Source organism: Chanodichthys erythropterus, chromosome 21 (assembly GCF_024489055.1).
Source record: "Chanodichthys erythropterus isolate Z2021 chromosome 21, ASM2448905v1, whole genome shotgun sequence".
NCBI classification, from domain to species: Eukaryota; Metazoa; Chordata; class Actinopteri; order Cypriniformes; family Xenocyprididae; genus Chanodichthys; species Chanodichthys erythropterus.
This window is the reverse complement of record NC_090241.1, coordinates 6,582,148-6,603,075: the sequence shown is the minus strand read 5'-3', so window position 1 is coordinate 6,603,075 and position 20,928 is coordinate 6,582,148. Positions and strand designations below refer to the sequence as shown.

The 20,928-nt window shown below is 35.1% G+C and overlaps 1 protein-coding gene across 3 annotated transcripts; it reads left to right on the top strand.

Annotated features, from left to right (window-relative positions):
* Window positions 1–209: 209 nt before the first annotated feature.
* Window positions 210–14,361, top strand: ube2g2 (ubiquitin-conjugating enzyme E2G 2 (UBC7 homolog, yeast)). Of its 3 annotated transcripts, XR_010893476.1 has the most exons (7): window positions 210–336; window positions 687–722; window positions 872–917; window positions 6,226–6,344; window positions 9,690–9,830; window positions 12,710–12,903; window positions 13,487–14,360. XR_010893476.1 is itself a non-coding variant. In XM_067374367.1 (6 exons), the coding sequence occupies exons 1-6, from the start codon at window positions 294–296 to the stop codon at window positions 12,820–12,822; spliced, it is 498 nt and encodes a 165-aa protein (XP_067230468.1). In that variant the 5' UTR covers window positions 211–293; the 3' UTR covers window positions 12,823–14,360. The 3 variants fall into 3 exon arrangements, 2 of the variants coding, with proteins under 2 accessions (XP_067230468.1, XP_067230469.1); XM_067374367.1 differs by having other exon boundaries at window positions 211–336; window positions 12,710–14,360; XM_067374368.1 differs by lacking the exon at window positions 210–336 and adding an exon at window positions 400–555 and having other exon boundaries at window positions 12,710–14,361.
* Window positions 14,362–20,928: the final 6,567 nt, after the last annotated feature.

Sequence of the window (20,928 nt, the reverse complement as noted above, 5' to 3'; positions counted from 1 at the left end):
ATGGGGTTAATTAACATATATTGCAAGTAATTAAGATAGTTTTTAGGGTGTTCCTTTTTTTACTTTTTTTAAATGCCACTAAACTTGAGCAACTTAAAATAGAAATTTACCTCTTATTTCAGCGGAAAGATGACGTAAGGGCCACGTGACGGCGTGCGGAAATGAAGGTCGAGTGGAAAATCTTCGGCATGCGAAATTCTTTGCTCGCTTTTGTCCCGGAAGAACTAGACTTTTCATCGTGTCAGTTGTCGTCACCCGTCGTGCCAAAACAACTTTCTAGACCAAGCTATAAAATGGCTGGAACTGCTTTAAAAAGACTCATGGCCGAATACAAACGTAAGTCACGTAATCCGAATTACATTTAAAATGTTGCTCAATGCTAGCGCTCGTGAATTGGGGATTTTATACTGTTTTGGTAGCAACAGTTTGGCAGCTGTTGTCCCCTCAAATAGATACTTCCAGAACTTCACCAACGCATGCTGGCAGAATGAATTATTAACACGATGTAATTCAACAGAAGTCGCACTAAGCAATCTCAAACTTAATTTCTGTAATGTAAGTTAGTGTTGTCAGTCACTGTAACGATGATGACTGTTTCTTATTGTATGTATATAAAATTTATTGTTCAATATATTTACATGGATACAGCTAATTGTTCCCGAACTCCTTTCTTTCCTTCCTTCCAGAACTAACTCTCAACCCTCCAGAGGGGATTGTGGCAGGTAAGAATTAGGGCAGTTACTAAACTGCTCCATTGACCTGGTTTTACTCAAAATTACTTAGAATCTTAATAATAATTTCACTTAAATTATCTATTGATTTATCTATATTACTGGATAATTGATTAATGAGACTCATTTCATCCCTACAGGGCCTGTAAATGAGGAGAATTTCTTTGAATGGGAGGCTCTGATTATGTAAGTATTATTATTTTGTTTAGTGATAGTGTTTTGTTTTCATTTTTTTTATTTGGTCATATATTAAAAAAAGCTCAGTGTGGGTGAGAAATATGTTTCTTGAAATTTTAGTGACCATTTCAGATTTTCTCTGGTGTGACCCAGCAGAGAGAGCCAAACAGCCATATTGATTTCACTTGTGCAGGACAATAAATGTTTTATTATTCTTATTGCTCAGTTTAGTTTGAAGTGTACAGACTGAACACGGACAATAACATTTTAAAGAAAATAAAAATATACAATAAAAATACATTTTTAAATTTTCTTATGATAATTTGCACCCTACACATGGCTCAGATCCCTCCTTTAGTATAATGGCCCATTCACCCTAATGATGATGAAGATAGTTTTAAAAATCGTTCTAAATGTAAAACAGTAGTCCCACACTACTACTATAACGTTATCACCACAAAGAATCGATACCGATGGAATCTCTTTCACAATGATTGTTTTCCACACCTGACCTCAGCAACTGAACATTCGATATGTCCGTTTGTAGAATAAGCATGAGCCGGGTTACCCGCAGAATCATAATACATGATAAAATACATTTATTATAGAAATAAACTCTCAATCAGAACAATTATAAAAGTGGTTTTTAGAGCTTTTTGTTTTTAATCTGCTTCAGGTTGCATTCACCTCTAAATTGTAAAATGACACTGAACTAATTTAATCGCTATAAGTCACAGTAGCTATGTTTTCATCAAAGGTTTGAATTTAACTCCTGTGCAAAACTGGAATATTGCATAAAACATTTGTGAATAAAGCTCTGTTTCCATCCCATTTGTTTAAGAGAACCAAATCATCACTTTCTGGGAAACAGGCAGAAAATAACTGTAAGAAAATCGGGGAACCCACTTTGGCTCTTTTTTCATAGATTATAAATTACTTTGCCTCAGATCGCGCAGATGAAATGCATTTCAGTATGATCTTTTTTTTTTTGAACATTTGAGATGCAGTGCTATGCGATTGGTCCACTGGTTAGTCCAGTTATCCAATCACATCCTGTTGAGGCAAAGTCATTGAGTTTTTTTGTTGCACATCAATGGATTAATTCAGTAAATTTTTTTTCTCTGTAGTTTATGTGCACACCATCTTATTGGATAAGAAATGTATCCGCCTCAATTGAGCGCTTAAGTTTTAATACACATTTTTTAGATTTTATGTGCAGCTTGGCTTTTTATTTGAATGCAATATTTCAAAGTTCACAAAAATAGGTGAATGGAAACATATCTACTGTTACCTGCAAATAAACAAAACCCATATTTCATGCTATACCATACCTGTGTATGCCAGAACATGCGCATAAATCCCAGTCAGCGGAAGATTGTGCGTATGTGCATCTCCACCCTGTCTCCTCCCCGACATCACCATATATTGAGCTTATGATGCCTAGTTTTACTATGCATAACCTCATCTGCATATCATTTCCATACATATTCCCATCCACGTGACACCACAGTTAACACCGTCAAAGGTACAAGACATTGGAAAATATTAGATATGGACTATAAATGCCATTTGTGCCACACATTATATTGATAAAGATCATCCAATATCCTCTTTATGTTTTAGAATAAATATATCAAAATATCCATAAAAACAAAATTGTATAAAATACTTCAAATAAAGGCTTTAGGATAGAGTTGATTCATTCATTTCCACTGGCCAGATAGTATTTTAATAGTTTTAAACAATTCAAATCAAATTTATGCAGTTTTGCTGATGAGGTGAACATATCTTTTAGGAAGTTTATAGGCTATTTTTTAGTGGAAACAAATCGGACTACTTATTTATTGCAGTGTAAATACAATTGTCTGACTCAGCGCGTCACTGACAAAGTATTTTAAAAAGAAAACATGCAAATCTTACAGTTTTCCTCAAATTTTATCCTTCAAATACAGTGGTAACTGTTTGAAGATCCTTCACACGACATCAACACCTCCTACAGCTGTGGTTATACAGTAAGATCCGAATCCAGCAGTGTCTTCCATAATATCTAAGTTAAGTGTGCATCACTGATCGTCATTCTCGAAAAAATATTATGTCATAACATCTGCAGTTTAGTTTAAAGAGGAACTATAGTGCTCCCAGCGCTCCTCGCTGTCATTAAAACGTCATGTCACTGGAAAAGTGATCGAAAGTAGCACATCTACTGTCTCAATTCATATCACTTTTGTCTCCAGAATGTGTACGCACGGCTCAAAGTTCGCTTAAAGGTGCGCACATTCTCCCGTCAAGTTTGTTTTTATAGATCACCTAAAGGTAGTGTGTGCACACTTTATAAATGAGACCCCTGGTCTCTAAATGTCCTTCCTAGAGGAGGTTTAGACAATACTTTTTTGGAAGTTATACATTTCCATCGGGGCAGGCTGGGAAGCTGTAGTTCTTTGTAAAAGGAAAAATCCTAAACGCTCAAAATGGTAATCAAAGATGGGCCCTGAGAGCCAAAGCAGTGATGTCTTAGAATTTTTACCAATATTTTACCAAAACAAAGTAAATATTTCTCCCAGCTGGATATGAATGTAAAAAGGGTTTATTTTTGTTTTTTGTAAACATTTAGACATCTGAGCGGTACAAGACTTGGCTACTTTTCCTAAGTTTGCCACCTAAACACACAAAAAATGTTGGACTTGATTCAACAATGTTAAGTGGATGAAAAAAAACAACAGCTGATGAATGGGAGAGACTATAATTCAGAGCAATTCTTTTTATTTGTCCAATAAAAATCAATAAATTTAACACAATGCAGATCATACACATAAATGAAGGGGTGAGCCTATACAACATTCTTAATGTGACAAACATATGCAATCGGTGAGTACTATAGCCATATAGTAGCTATTGATATTTCATGTAATTGCTATTTTTATACCAACATATGACACCAAAGTATGTAAAATTGAGGTTTTTGGCTGTTTACTGAAATATTTTTACATTTTAAATTTTTTAATGTAATAAAAATAACCATATAAAATATGGTTCTTTTAGAGGTAAAATAATAAAATAAAAAAAGAAAATCAAAAGAAATGCAGAAATTGATATTTTTATTTTATCAAAGATAGTGATGAGACATTTAAAAAAAAAAAAAAAAATGGTATCACACCTGAGACATTAGTGCCCAAATTTGTCCACCAAGTACTCACTAAGGGCTACTCTATGAAGGACCAACCATTCGTATATTTTGCTCAAAGTAAACAACTGAAAACAATGTTCATAATCTAATAATCAACTCTCATCATGAGCACAAAAAAAAAAGTAATTACTCTTGCCATCTAAATAATTTTCCAAATGAAAAAATGTCTAAAACTTGTCACAAACCTGCTTTGGTTAAACGTTTGGTGTCATTTATATGATCGATAAAAATAATTACATTTGCAGCATTCTCATTTTCTGAGGCGTTTTAGCAAAAGTATCTGTTTTGCTACTCATCTGTTTTGCTACTCATCAGCTCTGTACAGAATGGTATGGTTTGCTTAAATGGTACCATCTCTGTTGAAGTTCCAATCGAGCCATACCGATACTAAATGTGATGTATAAACACTGCAGATCACTGAATCTTCACTACCAGCATCATTGGATTTGAAAAATGAGACACCAAACCCGCTAGATTTAAATAGTCAGTAACAGCCACCGCAGTATTATTTGTTTGTGAAACAAATTGCTTTAAATGAGCGTTGCACACAACTTGAAATGAAATGACTGTATCGTGGTCAGTAGACGAGGTGCAGACTCATTGTTAGACGAGGAGCGGATCCGGCAGTAGAGGCAGCGCAACTGTAATGATCAGTCTGTAATCACACCTACTTTGAAGCAGTACTAACTGCACTGGAAAAGCAAACCAAAAGTAAATCGAGCAGAGCCAAGCCATGCCGTACCGAGCAGAGTAGTACCACACAGTGGAAAAGCACCATAACTGGGTCATCTGCAGCTCTTAATGTGGTGCTTTACATCTTTGGCGGGAGAGAGAAGCAACATGCACAGAACAGAATGGGCTTGAATGAAGCGTGTTTGGCTCTGGTTGATAATATTAGAGGATATAGCAGCAAATGATCATTACCTTAAATGACCCTGAGCGCTTGTGGTGTGAACAGCTCCGTTGTTTAGGTGTGCTGCTCACTTTAATCTGTGGAAATGGCAAATGGTGCAACTATGTCCCGCTGTCCAGATGGAACCAAGCCTGGGTCCGGAACCAATTCTGACAATTTCTTTGACTCTTTTGACCCAAGCCACTATGCATTCACAGCATGCACAGCTGCTTATTCACTAGCACTCAGTCTGTGTGGGGACATTAAGTGATAACTGATTTTGATTTTGGATAAGACCAAACAATGTGTCCTCCGGTAAATCAAACTGGTGGTTAGATCAGTGGTTTTGACTGATAAGTTTTTAAGTGAACTTAAGTGCCAAGCAAAATAAGGAACCGTGTCCCTAGCAACTCCCCGACAGCTGTTCCACAGATACGGAACTGCATTTGTTTGATGCGCTCCTTATCGTGATTACCGATCAATATCTGCCCATAGAAACAGTATTTGATAGACAGCTGGATATGTTAAGTAAACAGAAAGAGATTTGCATGTTAAATGGGCCTTTGAAAATGATTCCATGAAGTTCTGCCAATGTTGTCAGAAGTGGTGGATGAATTTGTGATTTACGATGTTTCATGAATTTATGATTGTTTACGAGGTTTTTTTAATGGTTTTATTTTTTTTTGTTTATGCATGTATTTTATACTGAAGATGGTACATGTTTTCACATGCCTCATATTTTAAGTGATTCTCACAAACAAACATTTGAAATGCATTTGGGATATTGTTTTTCCTCAACCAAAAGATGCGGTTGGACAAAGTCTTCATATACAGTTATACAGTATCTGCTCTGTATATAAGTCCTTTCTGTTGTCTTTTTTCTGAGAAACTTCCTCTGCACAGCCTGTAGGTTCATTTAATTCCTGATGCTAAAGATTTTATTATATTCTGAAAAATGAATTGTGGAGTGAATCATTATGAAAAGATGCCTGTGTAAATGTGCTTTAAAATTTTTTAATAAAACTACTGAATGTTAAGGATTTGCGGGCAATACAGTTAATAGCTTATCCAGACATCCACTTATAGCCGCTGCTTAGGGGGGGGTCAGTACTGGAATGTTTCAATTCATTATTCGCTCTGTTGCAACATTGCAAAGCATTAAATGTTAAAAATGAATGGCGGCCCTGTTAGTCTGAATATGTTGCAACATTTTTCAGTCTTTTCTTGTTTTCTTATTTTAGGGGACCAGAGGACACGTGCTTTGAGGGCGGTGTGTTCCCTGCCATCCTCAGTTTCCCCTCAGACTACCCCCTCAGCCCCCCCAAGATGAAGTTCACCTGTGACATGTTTCATCCAAACAGTGAGTGGTTTTTATCCTGGACTACACATTCAGCATTCAGACAGTGTATGTGGGGTTTAGTGACTCAAATATTTATGAATGTCAAATTGCTTTAATTTAATTAAAGGTGCCCTAGAACTTTTTAAAAAAAAGATGTAATATAAGTCTAAGGTGTCCCCTGAATGTGTCTGTGAAGTTTCAGCTCAAAATACCCCATAGTTTTTTTTTAATTCATTTTTTTAACTGCCTGTTTTGGGGCATCATTAAAAATGAGCCGATTCAGGGCTACTGGCCCTTTAATTCTCGTGCTCCACGCCCATGGAGCTCGCGTTTGCCTTAAACAGTGCATAAACAAAGTTCACACAGCTACTATAACCCTCAAATGGATCTTTACAAAGTGTTAGTCATGCATGCGTCGGATTATGTAAGTATTGTATACTGTTATATTGTTTACTTTTGATTCTGAATGAATTTGAGGCTGTGCTCTGTGGCTAACGGCTAATGCTACACTGTTGGAGAGATTTATAAAGAATGAAGTTGTGTTTATGCATTATACAGACTGCAAGTGTTTAAAAATGAAAATAGCGACGGCTCTTGTCTCTGTGAATACAGTAAAAAACGATTTAACTTTAACCACATTTAACAGTACATTAGCAACATGCTAACGAAACATTTAGAAAGACAATTTACAAATATCACTAAAAATATCATGATATCATGGATCATATTATTGCTCCATCTGCCATTTTTCGCTATTGTTCTTGCTTGCTTACCTAGTCTGTTGATTCACCTGTGCAGCTCCAGATGTTCTGCCCTTGTGTAATGCCTTTCATAATGTTGTGGACATGGGCTGGCATATGCAAATATTCGGGGCGCACACTGAGATTCGCCTGTTCTTCGGAGGTCTTTTAAACAAATGAGATTTATATAAGAAGGAGGAAACAATGGAGTTTGAGACTCACTGTATGTCATTTCCATGTACTGAACTCTTGTTATTTGACTATGCCAAGATAAATTCAATTTTTCATTCGAGGGCACCTTTAATACATTTAATGTTAGTTGTTTATTACAAAATATTAATTATTAATGGGCCTGTCTTCGACTAAAGATTTTTCTGGTCGACTAGTAGTCGTTCATTTTAAGCAATTAGTCGACTAATCGCACATTTATAAATAAACCATATAAATCATAAAAAAGAACATTTAATGCCTACATAGCATAATCAGCGCTCAAGTGCACACATAAAGCTTGCCACAGCGCACTAGCAAAAGTAATGATTATGTATGCATCAGGGAAAACAGCAAGGAGACTGCTTTAACATTTTAATAATTAATTGATAAACTCGTTATCTGTATTTTCGGCCACGGTAGTGGACGAGTCTATATGCATGTTTCATACGGATTACATAACCTGAGAATACTTGTTTTCCATTTGAATTCGTTCATTTAAAAGTAGACATTTCACTTTCTGTAGATAAATTTTCATATGTGCAAGTTTAGGTTACGTGGAGTTTCTGTTCTTTCTTTTTGGCACTCTCAAGTTCACAGGGAGAGACAGCAGAAAGCGCACTCTGCTTGCTTTCATTGTTTTACAAAAGCACAACATTGTATTGTTATTGTGAGTGCACATAAATAAACGTAGACTCTTTACAGAATCAAAAGATGTATTACTCTTATCTGTATGACCAAAAATGGAGTGTTTTAAGTGCAAGTGATCGCACCGGCGCCTCCATGTTAGCTGTCATGTAGTAAGCACGCTACTATTCAGCTGTCACACTCCGCACAAACACTTGAATAGTCCACATTTATCTAGGTTAATGTTAAAGCGAGCAGCCATCTAAAGTTGCTACTACTTGCATGTTTCAGATGACAGGCCATATTTGAGGTCAATGAATGACAATGTCCTGCCTGATTTACTGTAATTACCACATAGACCAGCTGTTAATGATTTGTCCATCACAGACTGTGCGACTTCTCCACTTCCTGTGAATTTTTTTCCCCCCGTGACTAAGCGACTAATAAAATTTTGTTCGACTAAGCCTCTTATCATCGACTAACGGTTAGTCAACTATTAGGGGGCAGCCCTTATTACTTCATTAGAAATTATTTTTAGTATTATTATATAATTCATTATTAAAGTAATAGGAGAACATGCAATGTTCACAATACAGTGTTTTCTTCAGCTTTGAATGAAAAGCACGTTTCACTTCTATTAAAAACACAGGTTTACTGTATTTTTATATAGAACATATATTTATTGAATCCTTAAATGCATCACGGTTTCCACAACTGTTTTCAACATTGATAATAATAAGAAATGTTTCTTGAGCAGCAAATCAGCATATTAGAATGATTTCTGAAGGATCATGTGACACTGCAGACTGGAGTAATGATGCTGAAACTGTTTAAAATATAATAACATATAAAACAATTATTTTAAATTGTAGTAATATTTCACTTTTATTTTTAAATCAAATAAGTGCTAAAATGATAAAACTTGCAATCCTAGATTGGTCATTTAATAAATATATATATTTTTTATTTATTTATTTATTTATTTATTTTTTAAGCCTTCCTGTGCATATATGGGCTATTTAACAATCGTTTTGCAGTCAAAACTATTTTAGGATTTCCAGGAGCAGGTTTGAGAAACACTTTTCTAATGCAGTTACAGCCTGTAGACGTAGAAGAGCGTAGACTGACCTACAGGATCGGAGTCTTAAAGTTTCTTTATGGTTAGGGCATTTCCTTTGGTCCTGCTGGTGGATGTGTGGACAGGGAAGTGTGTCCAGATAAAGGTCTTCCTGCAGGCCACAGATAGCAGCAGACCAGCCTGCAGTCCTCTGATGGTGCCGGGTCTCTGGAGGCGGTTATCAGAGCTGGACGGCTCAGATTCTGATCGCTGTCCTCAGCTGTGGGAGAAAGAGGAGATAACATCAGCCGTCCTGTTGGGTGGCTGATACTGTGCAGTGCGGGGGTGGTTTCATTCAAGCCTGATCCAGGGTTATTAATCTCATCTTTATTTGTGTGCTAGACAAATTTAGCTGATTAATTTATGTTCTTTTGATCCTTTGAGGGCTCTGACATCTGTTCAGAATTGCCATTTCATCTCTCTTTATGGCTTTTTTTCAGTGAATTTTGAAGAATAGTTCAAATTCCCTGGGATGAAATGCAGTGAACTGAACCACCAGTTACTGTCAACTGCAATATAAAAGAGTCACAGACAGAAATGCAGATATAATCAAGTCAAAAGTTTGAGATGTATTCAGTCAACCGCCTATGAAGACAGTGAAGGACAAAGAGCAACAGAAATCTCATAACATAATTTCATAACTTGGTTGTGGTGTGTTTGGTTTGTTTTGTGCAGTCTATCCAGATGGACGTGTTTGTATCTCAATCCTGCACGCACCCGGTGATGACCCCATGGGCTATGAGAGCAGTGCTGAGAGGTGGAGTCCCGTGCAGAGTGTGGAGAAGATCCTGCTGTCTGTGGTCAGCATGCTTGCCGGTCAGTCACCATTCACTTTGTTGAATAAACTTTGTGGGGCCCGAGCACCAATGGTGCAAGGACCCTCTTTGAATTGCTTAGTGCAGTGGTTCCCAAACCTGTCCTGGAGGAGTCCCAGACCTGCGCATTTGGTAAGGCTCCCTCATATGTCACACCTAATTCAACTCATGTGCTCATGAGTAGAAACAGCAAGACCTGAAATAGGTGTGTCAGAAATATGGAGACATACAAAATGTGCAGGGCTGGGGGTCCTCCAGGACAGGTTTGGGAACACAAGGTTTATTCACAATTGTTTTGATCCTCCTTGCCTTAAAGTGGCTCATGAGGAATCAAGAAGCCTTTATATTATTTTGGGATGTTTGGATTTTATGTTTTTCTCTTCAAAGAATCCAGAACAATTATCACAGTTTCCACAAAAATATATAACAGCTTTCAACTGTAAGAAATGTTTCTTGAGCACCAAATCAGCATAATAGAATGATTTCTGAAGAATCATGTAATGATGCTGAAAATTCAGCTTTGCCATTACAGGAATAAATTACATTTTAAAATATATATTTAAAATGGAAAACAGTTATTTTAAATTATAATAATATTTCACTATTACTGTTTTTGATCAAATGAGTGCAGACTTGATGAGTGCCGACAAAAGAGACTTTAAAAACTTTTTTTTTTAAAAAGTCATACTAACCCCAAACTACATAAATAAATGTAAAAAAAAAGTAATATAATTATTAAATAATAAATTTAAATAATAAAGAAAAACGTATTTATAAATATTTGTATGTACATATGTATATGTGTGTGTGTGTGTATATACACAAATTACACAAATATTAATTTTATATAATATATTTTTGAAATATAATTTTTGTTTTAATTTTGCTTTGTTTAAATTTACCGGCCATAAAACTGTTTTTGCAAAAACAGGCAGTTACAACACCAACATTTTCTCTATTCCAACTATTAGCCTAACTAATTTAAATTTAAAACATTATTAAAGACAAGTAACGGTAGTTTTCAGGTAGAGACATTGAATAAAGTAATCAAATGTAAATTAACACTGTATAAGTTTCAAAAGTTATTCAGTCAAGAGCAGTGAGTAGGGCTGCACAACGATTAATCGCGATTAATCGTTTGCAAAATAAGTCTGTTACGTAATATGTGTGTGTTCTGTATATATAAATACATGCACATACATGTACATATTTAAGAAAAAAAAATATTTATATGTGAAATATATTTATATGTAATATAAAATATATATAAATATGTATTTAAATATGTAATATATGTATATAAATATGTAATGTTTTTAAAATTTATACATGTATGTGCATGTATTTATATATACATAATTATTATACACAGAACACACATATATTACGTAAACACAGACTTTTATTTTGCAAACGATTAATCGTTGTGCAGCCCTAGCAGTGAGTGATTTTTTTTTTTTTTTTTTTTTTTGTCCTTTTTTTGTTTGATTACCATTAAAAACAGACAGCAGCAGGAATATTAGGCTGCTGTCACTTTAAGACCTAATGCACAGGTCCAATATACTGATACACATTCGTTATCTTTCTCGTCTGTTTACGTTCACTTAAGCCATAACTGACTGTTTACTAGGATACTCGCAGAGACGGGCATTTTTTTTTACATAATTTTGTGTGAATGTGCGTTCAAGCGCATGAAGACGTGAAACGGAGCTCATTTTCAGTATCCACTCGGTTTGAGATGGGGCTTTCTGGGAGCACGATTCGGATGTGTGCGCATACTAAAATTCCCACACAGTGCATGAGTAACAAATTGAGTTTGAATATTTAAGTCGGCGAGGCTTAAACTTAAATAAAGATCCATCACTGGCCCTTCAACTGTCCTGAGCGTTGTTCACATTCATGTTCTCACAACACTGTTATGCCAAGCTTACACTACAGGATTTTAAAGGTCAACAGATCGCTGTGCTGTTCAGACTACATGACTTGCTGTGGAGTCTTGAAGTCCTTGTGGTGTTCACACTATGTGACACTACATAAATGATCAGCAACAGGAGATTACACACGACACAAGCTGACAATTGTCACCCAACGACTTTATTTGAAAACGAATGTTGGGAGGAAATTAGATTACATTTCACACATAAGTTTAAAATATTCTGGCTGACCTCAGAGTTAAGGCCACCATTAGAACGTTTCCTATTGTTTCCATGACGACGTGTCATGATTGTCACGTGACACACCACAGCCACACTTCTCACCATGTCATCAACTATCTGATATTCTGAATCTCCTATATTTGCAAATGAGTGTTTTGTCGTTTAAAAACCTACATCATGATCTTGATCTTAATCTATAACGCTAGATGGGCGCCACCTTGTGTGTTTGCGCTTTAGTTCAGAGAGTCCTGTAAGTCAGATTTATAGGCTACAGCACGTGAATTCATCCATTTGTACTGAAATACGTGTGGCCGGTGAACTGGGAGAAGAATAGAGTGAGCTTTATAGTTACTTACACAGTGTGTATCTGATATGAATAAACGTCGGCAAATTATAGGCTATTTGAATGGATTGTTATTGCTGCTTCCATAGACATCAGTGTATATTTCATTGGCTGCTGCGTCGCGACACGTGACCGCTCCAGGCATCAGCGAGCCTCTTTGATGCATTGTAGAATAGTTCACACATAAAGATTGGCGTGCGCCGATCACCTGTCAGCAAGCTTAATAACTTGCAAATCGGGCTTAAAATCCTGTAGTGTAAACTTGGTATTAGAATTGTTAAAAATGTTTCCAAGCAACTGGCATTTTTAATGTTTTAATTTACATCACTTAAGTGCCTATCCTTAATTTAATTGTAAATGATCATCTCTTTGCTCCTACAGAGCCCAATGATGAGAGCGGAGCAAACGTGGACGCGTCTAAGATGTGGCGTGAGGACAGAGAGCAGTTCAATCGACTAGCTAAGCAGATTGTGCGCAAATCTCTGGGTCTCTGACTCTCCTGTGTACAGACACACTCTCACACTCCAGGACAGTGAGGACTGACGTTTACGAGGATTTGAGCTCCCAGAGGAAGAGTGAGTGTTGTAGTGTACTACCCCCCCCTACCTCCACCAGTGTGAGCACTTTATTCCCATCCAGGCTTTCATACTCTCCTCCCAGTCCTCCCCTCTCCTGCGATTGGGTGGATGCGTGGACAAATGGCTTTTGTTGAAGAAGGCAAAATGTCATGCGTTCACCGGACAGTGTTTTAATAGGGAGTCAAGCATCACTCACTGAAATGTTTTTCACGGCCATTTTGGGCTGCCGGTTTGTCTGTCATGCCTGTTACACGTCTATAGATCCATGAGATAACCAGTGGAATGCAGCTTTGGTTTGATGACAGTATGCTGATGCATGCTTTATTGCCTCCTAATGAAATGCATTGTGAGGAAAATCATATGAGGCAGTGACTATCACATCCACTTGTATGTTTATGAGCAGATTATTTTACTGATCTTTTAGGAATGTGAAATAAGATCGTCTATTGATGGAGATTCAATAAATGTTATAATTACAAACATTTGATTACATTTAATATGAAAAAAATAAATTTGGTAATGCACTGATAAGTCACTGTTTTTGTTCAATTTCACTTTTTGCATTTATTGATGTTTTTAGATTCTGCAGCAGCGAGCTGGAATTGTCCAGCCTTCAGCAGAAAGACACCAAAATAATTGTCCATTTAAAGTGTTCATTTTAAAAAATGTTTCATTTCTTTATTTGGTATTTTGCCTTTCATCTGTTCTCAAGGATTGTATAGCCAAATAAAATCAATAAGTGTTTGTGATTTATGAACGTCTTCTGTTATTTTGTGTACAAATCTAAAATTGTTTCTGCACACTTCTGATGTTGCTCCAGTGCTGATGGGGAAAACTGCACAGAAGGCAAATGTCAAATATGTGTGGAAACATCTGCAGTTTAATTCTTACAAGGTCATTTAACAGTAGGACAGAGTGGGGCAATTTACTACCAACTTGGTGAAAATTATTTCATAATTTAAGTTCAGTTTGAGTTCAGTTTGACACAAAACTCATTACCTGCCATGTAGAAAATTTCCTTTTGACATGTAATTTTCCTTGTCTTATCAACTTGTCTCTCAAACATATGATTTTTTTTTTTTTTTTTCAAAAGTTTGGGGTTGTAAGATTTTTAACGTTTTTGTGTGTAATGTTTGTTTATTACTGTGATTTCAAAGCTGAATTTTCAGCATTGTTACTCCAGTCTTCAGTGTCACGTGATCCTCCAGAAATCATTCTAATATGCTGATTTGCTGCTCAAGTAACATTTCTTAATATTATCAATGTTAAAAAATGTGCTCCATATTTTTGTCAGAACCATATTTCCGGTATTGTTCAATTAACAAAGTTTTAAAAAATATGTAACAATGTCTTTACTGTCACTTTTAATACATCCTCACTGAATAGAAGTAGTAATTTCTATAATAATAATAATAAAAAAAAAGAACTTACTGACCCCACACTGATGCATGAATTAGATGGAGGATATCAAAGCGGTTTGATTTGGCAGAGCTCAATCAGGATTTGCAGAATCTGACCGCATCAGAGACTGGATTAACTTTTGTTATTCTTAATGGCATATCAGCTGATGTGGCTCATTATTGGACAGTTGCTTCCGTGTATATCTGCTTCACCATCTGTATAATAGAGACTGCAGGTTGCCTTTTATTGGCAGGCCAGAAGCTGTTGTTCTGTACAGCTATCACCTCCCACACATTACTGTAATTGAATGTCAAATATGATGACTTTGCTCTTCATTGCTGACAAAACGGCTATGCCTCTGATCACCTCCCACTGATGGATTCACACAGTCTTTCTCTGGTATGAGCAACTGCTTGGACATTCACACATTAATACCAAACATAACTGGAATATATATACACTGTAAAAAGTAATATGCTCTATCTACTCAATGAAATTGTACCAACAGATTACAAGCAATATTATTAATTTATATTATTAAAATAGCAATAGCAATATCATTAATTAAATTCAACAAATAGAATTGAGTCAACCATTTAAAATGTGTAAAATTAGCAAACACCATTAAAAAAAAACCACAAACTGACATAAAAAGCAACTAAATTCAATACTGAAAACCAAACATTTTCAATAAAATCAACATCTAAACGTCTGTTAATTCTCTTTCCTTCAATGATTTTGCTTGTCATCATCAGTCTTCAGTGTTGGTAATAAAAAATAAAGAGTTCTTAATTCATCTTTGACGTCAGATATTTTTGTTTAAATTTTACTTGTTTTAAATGGTTGACATTTAAGGAATTAATTTGATCAATTCTAACTCAATTCTATTTGTTGAATTTAATTAATGATATTGCTTGTAATCTGTTGTCAAAATTTTATGGATAGATCTTGTGTTTTACTTTTTACAGTATATACAGTGGTTCCAAACTTTTGGACTGTACTGTATGTATGTATATGTATATATATATATATATATATATATATATATATATATATATATATATATATATATATATATATATATATATATATACAGTACAGTATATATATATATATACAGTTGGTGAGCAGACGAGCAGACGAAACTTCTTTTAAAAACATATATATATATATATATATATATATATATATATATATAGAGTACAGTATATATATATATATAGATTTGGTGATCAGACTAATCTTGTTTTAAAAACATTAAAAATCTTAGTGGTTCCAAACTTTTGGACTGTACTGTATGTATGTATATGTATATATATATATATATATATATATATATATATATATATATATATATATATACAGTACAGTCCAAAAGTTTGGAACCACTAAGATTTTTAATGTTTTTAAAAGAAGTTTCGTCTGCTCACCAAGGCTACATTTATTTAATTAAAAATACAGTAAAAACAGTAATATTGTGAAATATTATTACAGTTTAAAATAACTGTACTATTTCTATATATTTGACAAAGTAATTTATTCCTGTGATGCAAAGCTGAATTTTCAGCATCATTACTTCAGTCTTCAGTGTCACATGATCCTTCAGAAATCATTCTAATATGCTGATTTGCTGCACAAGAAACATTTCTGATTATTTTCAATGTTGAAAACAGTTGTGTACTTTTTTTCAGGATTCCTTGATGAATGGAAAGTTCAAAAGAACAGCATTTATCTGAAATACAAAGCTTCTGTAGCGTTATACACTACCCTTCAAAAGTTTGGGGTCAGTAAGAATTTTTATTTTTATATTTTTGAAAAGAAATTAAAGAAATTAATACTTTTATTCAGCAAGGATGCATTAAATCAATCAAAAGTGGCAGTAAAGACATTTATAATGTAACAAAAGATTAGATTTCAGATAAACACTGTTCTTTTGAACTTTCTATTCATCAAATAATCCTGAAAAAAATATTGTACACAAATATTTTGTACAATTGTACACATTAAATGTTTCTTGAGCAGCAGATCAGCATATTAGAATGATTTCTGAAGGATCATGTGACACTGAAGACTGGAGTAATGATGCTGAAAATTCAGCTTTGAAATCACAGAAATAAATTACTTTGTGAAATATATATAAGAAAACAGTTATTTTAAATTGTAATAATATTTCACAATATTAATGTTTTACTGTATTTTTAATTAAATAAATGTAGCCTTGGTGAGCAGACGAAACTTCTTTTAAAAACATTAAAAATCTTAGTGGTTCCAAACTTTTGGACTGTACTGTATATATATAATTTATATTTTAGGGCTGTCAAATAATCGCATATAAAATAAAAGTTGGAGTTTGCCTAATATATTTGTGAGTACTGTGTGTAATTATTATAGAAATACACACAAATTAATGTATATATTTAAGAGAAATATTTGTATTTATATATATATCTCAAAAATATACATGAATGTGTTTGTATTTATATATACATTACAGTTCTCACACATATATTAGGCAAACTCAAACTTTTATTTTGTATGCGATTAATTTAATATTTTTGATGAATAAAGTTCAAAAGAACAGCATTTATTTAAAACAAAAATCTTTTCTAAATTATAAATGTCTTTATTGTCACTTTTGATAATAAATGCAGCATTAGAGACTGATGTATCTAATTATATTTATTCACATTTAGTCTTGTTTTTTCTTTGCTGTCCACGATCCTATCAGAACAGACTTATAATCAAACCCATTGAACATATATCAAATAAGTGCAAGACTGTGTCCATCTCTTCTGGAATCTCATCAACGGGAGCACAAACCCTGCAGTTAGGTGATGAGTTTCCCTGTCTAAACATGTCTGATACTTCACAAACAGTGCTGATAATGAAACATAAATGGAGCTCAAAGCACAGTTCAGCCCCAGGGTCAAACGTAAGACCACAACAGCTTTCAAAGAAGAACTAACATGACGCACACCTCTCTCTATCACTCCCTCCTCTCTCCATCATGTGTTACACCACTCCTGAACAATTTTATCTGAAACAGGTTCACTAAAGTCCAGTTTGTTGTTCACCCAACCCTGAGACTGACGTCAAGGTTGACTTGCATCAACCAACAGAGCTCTGGTTAAATTGTAACGTCTTGTTTACATTTGATTCCATACATGGTTCCCAAGATTTTTTTTTATGTGAAGGTTTATGTACACTTACAGTCAAAAGAACTCACCTACTTATTCTTTATTATTACTTCTTTCCAAGGCTGTAGCTATGTCTTAAACATTGTGTGGAATTTTTTTTTTTTTTTTTTTTTGGTTTAAAATACCTCAATTGGATCCAACGGATCCGTGAAAACGATTAAAAATGCTGTATTTTGCATGCCAGGCCAGTAGTTGGCAATGTCTCTTTGTAAAGGAACAGTATGCGCCTATAGACTGAACGCGTAATATGTATACGCATGATGTCAGCTTTTTCACGAATTCACGTTTTTGTAGTTTAAATGGAGACGATAAGAGTATCATTTCAAAACGTTGCATTTTGAAACTTTTTCAAAAGTTTGCATTTTCAGGCCCCCAAAACGCTATTGTTGTGTAAATGAACAGCCAAAACGCATAAAAAGTTTTCTGTTTTTAGTTGAAAACAGTATTATGTAAATGGCTCCTTATTCATATGCCTAATATTGAAAATGCAAAACAGAAAAATACTTCTTGTCTCTTCACATTCAGCTATGAATTACATGAATCACATAAATAAGAGCATATATTTTTAATTCAAAATGGTGAAATTTGAAGTGCTGTGCTGAAATTTTGTGCATGGTTTCTGTGAACATTAAAGCGCCTTTTTTATTATTATTATTATTGGCCATCTCAATATTATAGGCATTGATAATTAGGCAATTAAAAATGTCCAATTAGACAAAATTCGGCCATTGAAAAATGTAAAGCATAAAGTTAAAATTGTAACTTTTAAAACTTAAATATCAAATATTGGGGGCGACAAGCCATTGAAAATATTGGGGGACAAGCCATTGAAAATGTAAAAATGTATAGTTAAAAATTTTGTCAAATATCAAATATTGGGTGGGACAATTTGGTCATCAAAAATGTAAAGTTATTATTATTTCATTATACATTATTACAATTTATGTTTTAAAACCTTTTCTGAAATTGGTGGGGGGGTTTAAGTCACTAAAGGGTACGATTTGGCAATTAAAATGTAAACTATGTCAAAGGTTAAATATCAAATATTGGTGGGTGGGGTTGGCAGGATCTTGACAATTTGGCCATTTTTAATTATTTGGGGTCAGGAGACTTGTGATGGCTACAGCCCTTCTTTCCACTTCTTAAATAATAAGGTCATCTGAAGCAACACAAGTTGAAGTATGGGAACACATGCACTAAGACACCATTTTCTGATAAATGGCTGGAAGTCTGTTATGAATTTTCGGTGAGACTAATTTTTTTCTTATGGGATTAAAATTTCATTATCTACTATAAATATGCAGGTCAGGAAGGCAGGATTCTGTCTGGAGTTCATGAACTAGTAGCACAGTGCTTTAATATCCACTGCATATTACAAGCGAACTGTTTGTCAAAGGCTGCAGTGCTACTCACAAAAGAATTTCAATTGCTGTGTTCCTCCCCTTTTAACATCCCTAATGTTCCTTCTTTTCTGCCGGCTTTGATGTGAAAAAGGTGTAGTGGGGTCACGTGAACCGCATGCTGGTCTTTAGCCTCAGATGTTGTTTTGATTAGCTCACAAACTATTAGCAAACCTGCTATTCTAGTAAGTGATCGTGTATGTTTTGTCTTGACTGGTCTGGTGTACCTTAGATTGCTAAGGCAAGCATTAATATTTTGCATATTTACCGGTAAGGAAGAATAAACCGCTGTAAGCAGGCTATTAGCATTTAGTGCCCTGTACCATCTGTGCTAATGCTAAAAGATGAATGTAGTGGTGTAGGTTTGTGTAGGGTAGAATGTGTGTACTGAAGAACTCTCGCAGAGAGGCTGTTACCTGTAATACCCACCTCACTAATTAGTCAAACCCACATCATTTAGCCATTAGTGGGTTGTACATCCCAAAAAGTACCAGAAGAGGGAGAGACCGAATGTGAGAGAAAAAAAATTGGAAAAACTACACTGGGGTGTAACAGCCACAGACATGATTGATTCTACGAATCATTCAGCTTGTTGAGGAGAGGTGTGGTATATTTTTAAGCGGTCTGGACTTTCTTCACAGTGGATGATAAAACCAATTTGATTCTCATGAGAAAAGGCACCCATTTAACATTTTGACTTGCTGTTTCTGTTGCTGCTGCCATATGGTCTAATGGTGTGTTCAAGTCATGTCAGAAGTATCGTATTTATGAGTATGCATGTGAACACCACCACAACATCGTAATTACAAGTGGAAAACACAGTATTTTTTTGTACTTCTTTGAGAAGTTTTTGAGTTGGGGGTGTGTAAGTGAGAAACATGGTGGAATAAATGGATGCAATGTCTATAGTTAATGGCAAATTTACCTGAAATTTACCAAAACATACCTGATGCACATTCTTTGTTCTTCATTTTCTAAAAGCAGAGTTAAAAATCCTTGCTATATTTTTGTGTGGTTAATGGAAAGAAGGTACATCGCCATCTTACTCTGTGGAAAGTGACTTGAATCCACCTGATGCCATAATAACGAGTTTCCAACTCGTAAATACGAACTTTCCAGGAGGACTTGAACGTACCATAAAGCCCTGGGTATACTTAGTTTTCTTGCACAGTCGAACGCACAGCCTTGCAAAGCATGCTTCATTTGACTCGTAGGTGTTTGACGCATGCGCAGTTTTGAGCAATCTCTCATCACGGGTTACAACCCATGTAAATATATTTGTATTCTTTCATGCTAGAGTTGTACAAATGAGGGTAATTTCTAACCTCTTTGCACAATCTGTCATCTATACAGGCCTCCATTGTCACTGTAGCTCGCATGCGTTCCGTTCTGTTCTGTTTGTGCAGTTTTTCTTTGACTACCTCGTGAATTGACGCCACCAGGGCACAGTTGCCACCTTGTGGATAAACTAATTACTGCAAAAAAATTCAATACGCATGTGCAACTTGCATGTACAAATAAGCGTGGTTACAAAAAAACGACGGTGCATATACGCGCGTACTCTTTGGTTGATGAAATTTGCGTCGCCCACACTGTACACTGACCCTTGTGTATGAATTATACTTTGGGCTTTAACCCTCAGCCTTCTTGTTGGTTTATTTGCTCCACCTGCTCTCCCTTGTTACCCTCCTGATTTCCTTCCCTATTTATTCTCCTTGTGTTTTCAGTCCATTGCCAGTTCGTCTTTATTTATTACCTTTGTGTCCTGCCCTGCCTGATGCTGTTTACCTTGTCAAGTCTTGCCTTGTCCAACTGCCGGTCCTGTTTTCCTTTTGTTTTATTGTCAAATAAAGGCCCGTTTTCTCTGTACCTCATTCTTTCACCCCAAACCTTACACTATTTTTCTATTTTAGCCATAAATCTAATAAAAAAAGTTTTAGGTTTGCACTTACAAATTATTCCCAGTTATTTCAAAATATCTCCTAAGTCTTATTATCTTACACAACTTTGCATTTCAAATCATT

Bases quoted from the DNA above. Each gene is read 5' to 3' on its own strand.
- ube2g2 (XM_067374367.1), top strand. From the start codon at position 294: ATGGCTGGAACTGCTTTAAAAAGACTCATGGCCGAATACAAAC. The intron at 337-686 runs GTAAGTCACGTA...CCTTCCTTCCAG, and splicing joins ACTCATGGCCGAATACAAAC to AACTAACTCTCAACCCTCCA. The intron at 9,831-12,709 runs GTCAGTCACCAT...TTGCTCCTACAG, and splicing joins TGTGGTCAGCATGCTTGCCG to AGCCCAATGATGAGAGCGGA.